This window comes from Conger conger, chromosome 1 (genome assembly GCF_963514075.1).
Source record: "Conger conger chromosome 1, fConCon1.1, whole genome shotgun sequence".
Taxonomy (NCBI): domain Eukaryota; kingdom Metazoa; phylum Chordata; class Actinopteri; order Anguilliformes; family Congridae; genus Conger; species Conger conger.
The window spans coordinates 78,269,310-78,280,359 of NC_083760.1; the positions used below are offsets into that span (position 1 = coordinate 78,269,310).

The 11,050-nt window shown below is 42.1% G+C and overlaps 1 protein-coding gene across 5 annotated transcripts; it reads right to left on the reverse strand.

The window, feature by feature from the left end:
• Positions 1 to 1,640: 1,640 nt before the first annotated feature.
• Positions 1,641 to 10,751, reverse strand: LOC133106516 (coiled-coil domain-containing protein 106-like). Of its 5 annotated transcripts, none has more exons than XM_061216039.1 (9): positions 10,565 to 10,751; positions 9,533 to 9,614; positions 9,096 to 9,194; positions 7,765 to 7,971; positions 6,971 to 7,021; positions 5,672 to 5,875; positions 5,173 to 5,346; positions 3,725 to 4,028; positions 1,641 to 2,810 (listed from the first exon to the last, which is right to left on the reverse strand). In XM_061216039.1, exons 1-9 carry the CDS (start codon positions 10,565 to 10,567, stop codon positions 2,780 to 2,782), a joined length of 1,155 nt encoding a protein of 384 aa, XP_061072023.1. In that variant the 5' UTR covers positions 10,568 to 10,751; the 3' UTR covers positions 1,641 to 2,779. The 5 variants fall into 5 exon arrangements, with proteins under 5 accessions (XP_061072023.1, XP_061072020.1, XP_061072022.1 ...); XM_061216036.1 differs by having other exon boundaries at positions 5,173 to 5,370; positions 10,565 to 10,740; XM_061216038.1 differs by having other exon boundaries at positions 5,173 to 5,370; positions 9,551 to 9,614; positions 10,565 to 10,739.
• Positions 10,752 to 11,050: the final 299 nt, after the last annotated feature.

Genomic DNA, 11,050 nt, shown 5'->3' on the forward strand with positions numbered 1-11,050 from the left:
CTGAGTGGTTCAGATCTATATTAGACATAGGGAACCCGAGTAAACAGAAAACACATTTTAAAAATGATTTCATTTACTCATTGACCAACGCATTGATGTTTGTCTTGGTTAGAAGTGGTTAGCTGTACCTGCACCCACATGGGCTCTTTTCGGACAGGAGTTGACACCCCTGCACTAGACAAGGCAGCGTGACCTACTTTTTGTTGAGCAGACATTCCTTATTATGGCAGCTCGTCCTTGCCACAGCGAAAACACCCAGTATCTCATTATAAGGAGACTTTTCTTGTTACAAGAAGATCATTTTCTCATTATAACGACATACCAACGTATCTCGTTATAACGAGAAAATGATCATGTTATAATAAGAAAGTTGCTTGTTAGGAGAAGGTCTCAAAACTAGAAAAAGTTTCCCATTATAATGAGAAAAAATACTGAGATACAGAGAAAAATATTTTCTCACTGTGGCAGCAATGCACTGCTGTAGCTTATCAACTACATGGCTTCTAATGATGGGTAAAGAAGTCTCAAACAAAAATGTAGGGACATTGGAGGGTATGATCAAGTACAGCATACTCAACTAAAAATGTTTGAAAAGGATATATTCAGGCACTGAGGCACAGCAGAATTATAAATATTGTTCTCATATAATTGTATATGATTGATACTCCCAGTATTAACAGCAATTTTCCCCGAGTTCACAAACATTTGCTGCTGCCATGGGAAACAGTGGGTGCATTATAGATGGCGCCCAGGGCACACTGAACATATTTATCGTCAGTTTAAACACTGACCTGCCAGGGCCATGCACCTTCCCAAACGGCCAGCTAGGGCGGCTCTGAAAGGGGGGAAAACCTTAGACTAAGTAATATACAGAGACAGCAACAGCGATAGAGACCAATAGGGAAAATTCTGCCACTCCAGGCTGCAGTTTCACGCAACCGCTCCTTTCAGTCTTTGGTCACAGGCCCAACAGAGAAAACGCAGGATAAATTATGTGTCTTGGCAGACGATCCAATGAAAAACTTTTCCAATGGGAAAATTGGCTTTTTGAACAAAAATATAGGTATCACTAGGGGCCAAACTCGTATCAATTGACAAAACTACTGGCATAGCCGGAAAGCTGGCCCCTTGGAAAAAACATGAACAAACAAAAATCTGCATGGCTACACAAATATGGAGGGAATTCAGTCACAAAAAGTTCAATTTGGCATAGAAAACTGAGCTTTTTGGAAAAATGTAAATAGATGCATATTTAGCCAACACCAAACATGACTATTTCTCGAGGAAAACAAGTCAGTGTCTTTCCCAAAGAGTCAGTGTATTAATGCACTCTATTAATGCAATACATTACCAGTGTATTAATGCACTCTATTAATGCTATATATCACCCCCGATCAAACATTTGTTGTCACTGTAGAGTTGTGTTGCCATTGTAATCCACTGCTCTCATGCCCCCAGCGGACATTTTATCCTTGATTCTGCTTTACTCCGCCCTCATCTCCTGTGTAATTGTAGTGTAAACGGCAGAACATTGCACACAGCCAGGGACGTGCAGCCGTGCGTTGCTGCTGGGGCTGTTTCAGGCGGCATGAAGCTGCAGCACAAGGCTCACTCACTCAAAGACTCCAAACAAGCTTACATTTTTAAGAAACCAATGCTTTATTTGCATTTCTACCTTTAGTGTCATCACAATCGGTGTAATCAAGACGCTATCGTTTTTCAGTAGGACAAACACCTCTTGTTTTCTAGAATATTGCTACTCTGATTTAAGTAGGAATAAAACATTACATTTTTAAAAAGCTGCAGACAAAGTCTTTTGCAACCCTTACTACCTTACTCACAGGTTTTTAAGCAAACTATATCATACTTATCCCGTACACGATTGGTTCCTGAGGAAAATTGAAAACTACTCCCCTAACCCGTATCAAATGAATGCAGGCAATTTACTTGAGTTCAGAGAGACGAGCGAAAGTTTTTCAAGCAACTCTGTAGAGACAGACACACAGTATTCATCCAGTTCAACCGTCAGACTCCTGCCATCACAATCAGTTTTCAGTAAACTATTAAAGAAGTGATGAGCACTTCATTACACACTTAACAGGTCATTTCAATATAGTTGTTCCAACATTTTCTCTGCCAGTGTACATAATACACACACAACTGCTATACAATACTACAGGCGACACTACTGCTGAACCACCAGTACTACTACTTACAGTCAACTACCATCAACAATCCATTTTAAAATAAATTCAGGGCCGGATCACATTGCTTATGGTTAATACCACTGACTAAATAAAGACTGAACCCAATTAACAGAGTAGAGACAGACATTATGAATGGAGTAAATGAAACTATAAATGTTCTTCCTGAGAGGAATTAATGTAACTACACATAAGAAAACATAATCAAGAATAAACAAATAAATAAAAATAGGATAATTCCATCAAGGCAATTATCTCCATGCATGCATTCACAGTGGTACATTACAATACTGAGAACGCAGCAGCAAAAATTTGAGTAGAATACAGCAGTGTAATCTTTTACTTCACCATAGTATAGTACAGCACAGTGGTACAGTATTATACATTACAATAATATACTTAAGTACTGTAGCATAGTACAAGACAGTAAAGTACATTACATACTACACAACAGTTTTCTTCAGTATAGTACACTAGTATAGTACAGTACAGGGATATAGTATATTATGGTACAGTAAAATACAGTGTGGTGTATTATTGTACAGCAGATGCGTTTCAGAGTAGCACTGATCCCATTACCGTTCCTCTCCTCCTTTCACTTTCAACCTAAAAGGAAGGAATAAAATATAAATAAAATAATAAAAGGAAAAAAGAAAAATGCAAAAAATGACATAAATGGACTATGGGTCAGAGATAGTGTCATAGTGTCAAATAAAAGGTAACGTGTTCACACTCAAGGTGGAAAGCAAGCGTCTGCAGACCTTACATCTCTCTAAAAATATAACTGGAATTTTTCTCGTTCTGCTCACTGGGATTGTTACAATGTCTTCCTGCATCTTAACCAACATTTATTTCAGTAAAAAGAATGAGATTGAATGTCCCCACTCACTCCCTGTCCTGGAATGCTTAGAATGTATATACAATACTACTCAAACTGTTCCGTGTTAACAGCAATTAATTGATTGACAGGAGTATCGCTGCAAGCCACATGCTGATAGTGTACCAGCTGTGTTAGCAGAGTCTTTAATCTTGTTATTCATCCCTTATTTCTACACTTGCTTCTTCCACTTTCTATGCCCTGTCCCTGTCCATATAATTCTCACTCTCTCTCCACTGAAGCCTTCACTGAAACCTGCAATTCCTCTGTCCAATTTAAAACCACTCCCTCTATACCCATTCCTGTCTATGACTAGCTAGTTTGCCATGAATAATAATTGCAGCACATGGACTCATCCATTCCACTCAGGAATTCCCAATACTGCTCCATCCCGAGACAACATCGTACGCTCTCCCCCGATCAAAAGTCTCCCAAGTCTTCATGCACGATATCCTCGAATGATCCTAACACACAAGCCAAATCATTCCATTCCAGTAGGGTACAAAGCTATTTCATTGTGTGCACATCGGTGTACGTACATCGGTTCTCTTTTTCCATCTCCTTCACAGACCTCCCACTCTGCCCCCAGCCCCACTCCTTCCCCACCGCCCAGAGAAACCCATGGCCCCTTTAGTGTCTGAACCTGTAGGAGATGGGCAGCAGAAGATTGTTCTTCTTCAGCGCCTGAACCTTGGTGAGCGTTTGCTCGTCCAGGGCAATGTAGCAGCGGCGAGCGTAGTCCAGGAGCTTCTCCTTGGAGGGGTCAAACTCGCCGACCTCCGCCACCTTCTCGGGGGCCACCAGCAGCAGCTCTGCGATGGGCGTGGTGGAGGCCACCGTGTTACGGTCCACCCCGTGGATCTGGAAGGCCTTGGACATGTTCTTCAGCCGCTGGTACGTCACCAGAATCTTTTTGTAGCGGAACAGCACGCCAGCCGTGTCTTTAACTGAAAAACCAAGGGGAGGTACCTTATTTCACTGAAGGTTTAAAGCAGCGGTCTCACGGAAGACAGTTTTTTTTTTATTCCAGCCTCAGATCTTGAATATATAATTTAGTTCAATTACTTCATGAATTAGGGTTGTAGGTTTGCACATGATGTATACAGAGGGCTGAATGAGTCATTGTAATCAATTAAAATGAATGAAAATGAAAAATGAATTTAAAGAATGTTTTGTCGATTTCATTACTTTTTTCTTTTTTTTTTTTGATGCAGTTAACCGTGATGTAATGAACCTCGATTGACCATTTATTTTCTGGTAATCAATGCACTGACCATTTACATTTGTAAAACTCAACACCAAATATAATGCCACAGTTGCGTGCAAACAAACAGTCAAAAATGCACATTTTAATCCAGAACTATTTCTTCTATTGCCTCTCGGTACTCTTCAACTGTGCCCACACAAGCAGAAGTTTCTACTGAAGCTTTTGTCGTCCTACATTGTGAACTAAAGGAGTTGCTATATTCTCTTGGTACAATTTCACTGACTTAAGTTCACAGCTGGCTAATGTATACTGATGTTTCGATATCCAAGCCAAGCACTGCAAACAGCCGCCTGAAACACTTGACTTTGCCACAGAATACTGGTGTGCTTCAGCGGAAACTTTTGATGAGTCCCAGCAATAGAAGAAAAACTTCTGAATTAAAATGTGTATTTTTGAGGTCCGTTGATGTTCATGAGTGACTACGGCATTGTATTTGGAAAGAGAGTTTTTCAAATGTAAATTGTCCGTGCATTGATTACCAGAAAAGGAGTGGTCCATAGAGCTGCATTATTTCAAGGCGAATTGCATCAAAAATCTAGAAGATTTGTTTAATTTCAGTGAAACTATCTGGAAGGATAGACAGTACTCTGGGTAAGTGACCATTAATTAATTTTTTGGGTGAACTGCGCCTTTAAGGTAGCATTAATTGTTTGGAATGAAAACCTGCATACACACGGCCCGGAGTTCGAGAGCTCGGTTTTAAAGAGTATGAAAGGATGATCAACCATGGCTACATTCCCAATGAAATGCATGCACCCTGAGGAATGCTCAAAGTCAACATTTGCAATAGATTTAAAATAAACCGAAATCTGCTCTGCCCTCACCTCTCTCCCTCCCTCGAGCAATTCGGTAGACCCTCCTCATCTTCATCCCTGGATGCCCGCTGATGGATCGTGCGCCCGATCCCAGATTCCTTAAGGTCATGCTCTCTGACAGCACCTCTTCTCCAGACATAATTTCCTCTTCCTCCAGGTAGCTGTCATGCTCAAGAAACTCCTCTGTTCCAAGCAGAGACAAGGATTCTGATGAGGAGGTAGGGGCACAAGATTAAATCAAACCATTAGGGTGCTTTCTGTCCGCAAAACCAGTGGGGTATAGGGAAAAAGGAACTGCAGGTTAATAGTGCAGGTGGGTGAATGCTGTTGGGGCCTTGAAGGATAAATGTGCTGTTAAAACATATAATATTCCTACTGTGTGTACTCATGTTCACAGAATATGGAGAGCAAAAATAAAGAAATCAAAGTAAAACACAAAATCCCCCCCCCCCCATGTTCCTGTTTGGTCTTCAAACCACAACTGAAGCCATGGAGAAGGTCTGCTCACCAGGTATGTCGGTCATTTGTCGGTTATTGGCCCCTTGGCCCTGCACGAGTGACTGTGACTGTGGGGACGAGAAGCCCTGTCCCATCTGTTGGTTGGTCTGGCTGGAAGAAGCACTTTTGGTTTTTGCTAGGGGTTCTGGGGCGGACCTTCTGCGGACTGACTGGCGGGGAGGTACTGGTGGGCTGTGATCACCGGACTTCCGGTCTGGAAAAAACGGGCAAATGATTTAACACCATACTTTCACCATATACATGTTCTGCCTAAACCAAATTTTGAAAGGTAAATCAATGCTGCAACATCTGGGAAGGTGCACAGACTACAACATCTGTCCTCCAAAGGGTGTGCAGCAAGCAGCCTTTTCACTAAGGCTATAAGAATTTGCAAGAAATTGCAGTTAACCGACAAGTGAGCCAAATTACCACAGTGAACAAGATTATCAAGGGGTTGGTGTCTCGGTGGCACAGCCTGTAGAGCTCTGACCGCATGCTCATTGCGAGCCGCGACGTCGGCGGTTCGAATCCAACTGTCTGACATTTGTCGCATGTCTTCCCCTCTCTCTCGCTCCCATTCTCTCTAAACTGTATACTGTCCAATAAAGCTGAAAAAGGCCTAAAAAATATCTTTAAAAATAAAAAAAATAAAAAGATTATCAAGGGGTTGGTGGCACAAAGTGTTGTTTGGATTTTCATTGTTGTCTGTAGAACTGTTATTCAGTGAGTGACGGTGACAGCCCTACTTTTCCACTTTTCACACCCACTGCACCGGGCCACGCTTTTAGTGTGCAGCTGACCGGTGGAGCAAAACCCCAGCACTCCCGCACAAAGTTATGATCACCTATCACCCTGCAGAACTCCAGCATATTAATGATATACTGCGAGTTCTGCATGCGTGGTAAATGGGTAGGGAGGTTTAAAAGGATGAGATTCATGAGAAGAACAAAAAAAAATAATACAAACACAAATAAATATATTCCAAAGACTACAGCCAAAGCACATACAAGTCTCACAATCATCTATATGACTGTACGTGCACTGCTGAGTAAAAGTCCCAAGACTTGTTAACACTCCTCATTTTAAAGACCAAGGCCTCCAGCCTTGATAGATTTTAAATAAAATCGATTGATCATAAAAAACAAAACCAGCAGGAAACACTCTACTGGTGTTTCATACTAAAGCGATGCTCTGAAAAACAAGAGTTAGCCACTCAATTAAGCTAAAGAATTACCTATAAGACACAAGGTACACAAAGATGCATGGTCCATCGACTGAATGATGAAATGATGAAAAATAATCTCCTCACCTGATTCATTAGCTCTCCTCCTTCCCCATGTAAAGGTTCTTCTGTTATTCCCTGCTGAAAGCAAACAAGTTACATGGAATTACTTTCCATTTGTTCCAAGGCATTAACACATTCTATGATGTAGTACAGTTTATGTTCCTAACACCAAAACAGACAGACACCCATATTACACTACCCTGTCCCAGATAGCAAATTACAATTGTTTGTTTCACGCCGTTGTGTTCCAAATCTCAACTTTCACTGTCATTATTTTTCTCCCCAGTTTTGCAATGCTCAGTTATGCTCACGCTGCGCTCTCTGTCGATTCAGAAGCAGCATGCGCTCTCCCCCACAGTGCTATGCGTGCCATGTCACTGCCGCCTCTTTCACACCGCAGCTGATCTGGGGTGGGGCGGGGGGGCAGGCTGAATCCCTCCCTGCAGAGCGGCGGGTTTACATGTTCCGCCAGCCATAAATCTACACACTGCAACACTTACCAGGATGAGCCACTGTGTCCTGAATAGGCAGGAGGAGCAGAAGCGAGCAAAGAAAAACCTTCCCATCCGGTTATACACAAGACAACCGTTAGGCTGCACAATCACCCCTTCCATGCAGCCTTGTCCTACCACGCCATGGGATCCAGTATGTTTTGCTATTTCGAGTTCAGGCCTTGTGTTTGCCCTTCTGATTCTTTGTAAAGCATCTTTGTGACAGTCTTCTGTACATTTTTTTTTTTTTTTTTTTAAAGCGCTACACAGATAAAAGTGGAGAGAGCCGCTGAGGACAGCCGCTCCTGACGCGCGTGACGCAGGCACCTGCTTGCGCTGCTCCGTTGCTCTCCTGGCTCTTCGTGGAGAAGATAAAGCGGTCCAGCTGGCATCGCAGGAAGTCTCGCTCCTCCTCCAGGTCCTCGATGCGCTTCTGCAGCCAGGAGTTCTTCTCCAGAGAGATCTGCAGCTGCGTGCGCAGGTTTGTGATCACCAGGTAGGAGCTGCCGGGCAGGGGGGGACCGGTCTGAGACTCTGAGGGCAGGGAAGTAGACGGGTCGGAACAGGCACAGCGACAATGACGCGCACCCTTGCACTGGTGGGTAGGCATTGGAGGAGACTTCACACAACAATTTCAGCAGGTGGACGTCACAAGACATTGGTCATATAAACTTGTGCAGCCAGCACAGCACAGATATGCATGCATGCATGTGATGTTCTAGAAGAATACCCTGCTGAAAAAAACCTGTCCTCCCAGGTCAATTCTATGACCAATTAAGCACCGATCGCCCATCCGGTCAGCACGAGCAGGCAATGAATTCAATTCAGAACCACAGGGCATGTCAGTGCATCAAGATCATGTGCTTTAAACAGAACACACGTCCTTGGAGCCCTGATACAATGTTGTTATAGGTTACTCCAATTACGTCAATGAGCTGAAGGAACATTTTCAATAACATTCAATATTCAGAAGTTAGTTGTCCTATACCACTTTACTTACAGGAATAAACCATTTTATCATATACGTACATACTGGACCGTACATCTTGCAGCTGAAACATTTAATAAACGGGCAGCTTCCAATTATTTCCAGGTTTATTAGACAGATGCTGAGGATGTCTTTAAATATCCTTTGTTTAAGTTGATGAAAATTTGTCTTTACACACGTGCGGTATGATCACAGTTAAATATGTTGTCTGAAATGGGACATACACCACTTTAGACTAAATCAACTGAAGAAAATGTAGGGAACCTGACCACAGAGCTTTTGACAAATGGCAGCACCCTGGATTGTTCATGCTTGCATGTTTCCAGGCCAAGCTTCCTGTTCCGCATTTTGAGACCCTGCATTGCAACACACTACATCACCAGCAAGAGACCAGCATATCCTTGAACTCTAGTTATGTAGCCTTTATTAGATACAACCACACACTATGAACTGCCATTCACTAAAGTCACACACACACACACACACACAGACACTGTTCTGGATGTTATACATATACAATTAACATCAGAACAAGTATACATGCATGTTGCAGGAGGTGCCACTCATGACAACATCCAGTATTAACAACAGTGAATTTTCACATACAGTTATTATTTTAGAATTTATAATAATTTTATTTGGACATGCACCCACCACCTAGGACACTCACCTTCAAACATGTGTTCATTCTGGTTAAAAAAGCCAGGCTGCTCAAAGTTGTTCTCTTCAAAGGGAATGGAGATTTCATACCCAACCTCGTTCTTCAAAGCTATTGAGAGGAACACAGGCTGACAAACTGCCCCGGACATCACACACGCTTCCAGAACACGGCAAGGGACATAATAACACGCTGCATGCATCAACAACTGCTATAGATAATTGCTGCTAGAAAATTGCCACAATTAGCCTACATCTGTGTGGCTAGTTGAATGCCGTTTTGCGAAACCAACAAGGCAAGTTCAATAACACTGTTACAATTGTAACAATATTACAATTATTTCAATTAATAATGTGATCACTTTAATAACAGCATTTACTGTTATATACATTGCATGCATACAAGTCATATTACCATGCAAAAACACCCACACACACACACAAACATACACTGCTGATCGCGTGAACCTGTTTGCTTCTTCGCGCTGCTCTCTCCGTCGGCTACATTTCCGTTTTCCATTGTCGGCGTTTCCTAAAATGAAAACAAATCCAGTTGAAATGAAAATGTGAGATTCATAAATCCATCTCGCAATCGTTGCCCTCCCCCTTTTCTTTAACAAGATACAACACACTAGTTAATTATAGCCCTAACGAACAAGCCCTCTCGGACGGTCCCTAGTAATTAACTTCGATGTGGGGGGGAAAGCTAGCTAGCGTTAACTGGCTATAACGTTAACTGGAGAGTCGCTAGCTCCAGACTTACCTGGAGGTTTACGTTCGTCAAGTTTCTTGGATATCACGGCCAGGAAAAGTGTAGCTAAGATGAGTAAATTTGTATCAGCAATCAGGTCTGCCTTGCACAAGACCGCGCAAATCATGCGGTTAGCTAAACGACAAAACTAACAAGAATGGTGACTCTTGTCTGTATTTTATAATTTTGTTCCCTGAAAAGGGACATAGATTTGTACGTTCTCAGCTTAGTCAAAGCTGTAAAGTTTTTTATTATACAGCTGCTGATGACGTCAACTAACGTTAGTTGTGTTGAAAACGTGTTAGCAGAAATGCATTTTCCCCAACGCCTCTATTTAGAGGCTAGTACTAGCTAGTAGCTAATGTTAGTCTACTCGCATGTGTACAATTGCGTTGGCTAGCTGGTTTGCTGCCTAGCTCGTTAGCTGGCTAAAGTTGACGTTACTTTATTATAGCAAGCAAGCTATATTCTTTGCCAGCTTGTTGACCAGTGTGTGCCACCACCCGTAACAGTGAAACTATAAATGTTTCATCCAATCCGTACAACGGAAATTTAATCATCAATATGATCCCTACTGTACTGTACTGTTCTGTTCTGTGTAACTATGTCCCGCTTCCTGCCCCCTCCTCTTGTGGTTAGCAAGCCAGCTAGCTAGCGAAGTATTCCTTTCACTCGTCACCACGCTAGCGAGCCGTGTTTTTATTTTAGTATAAAAATGAGCATGCACAAACCATTTCTGCCTCCGTCTGTCGACTTCTTTCACTTTTCACAGAAGAGCCCCCCAACTCTTCTCCTGTTCCTTCTCGCTTTAGCTAACAATAACAATTAAAACGTTTTTCTCTACGCTGCTTGCACCTCTCTGTGTGACTCACTTCCGGTCACACACGTCAAGAGTCCACCAGTTAACACTACACTCTCAAAACGAAAAGAATGGTGAGGGACCATCGCCAAAGTCCTGATCAAATAAATGTATAGGATACCCTCCAATTAATCAATGTTTCACAAAACATATTTTCTGCAATTTTAAGTATTCTTTTTTGTAAGATCCCGTTTAGATCGTTAATACGATCATTTAACACAGCTAATTTTGTCAGTTTCAGAATTTGGATCTGGGCTGCAATTGAATTGTTACTTTTGTTGGATTTCGGAATGCGCTAGAAATGAGCTATTATCGTTTGTGTGTACACATTTTCAATATAAGCATGTTTATGTTTCTC

What these genes read in the sequence shown, in the direction of transcription:
- LOC133106516 (XM_061216036.1), bottom strand. An exon ending in GAGGAGAGCTAATGAATCAG is followed by an intron (nt 5,876 to 6,970) that starts GTGAGGAGATTA and finishes CGTTTTTTCCAG; the next exon opens with ACCGGAAGTCCGGTGATCAC. An exon ending in CTGCTGCCCATCTCCTACAG is followed by an intron (nt 2,811 to 3,724) that starts GTTCAGACACTA and finishes CCTTCCTTTTAG; the next exon opens with GTTGAAAGTGAAAGGAGGAG.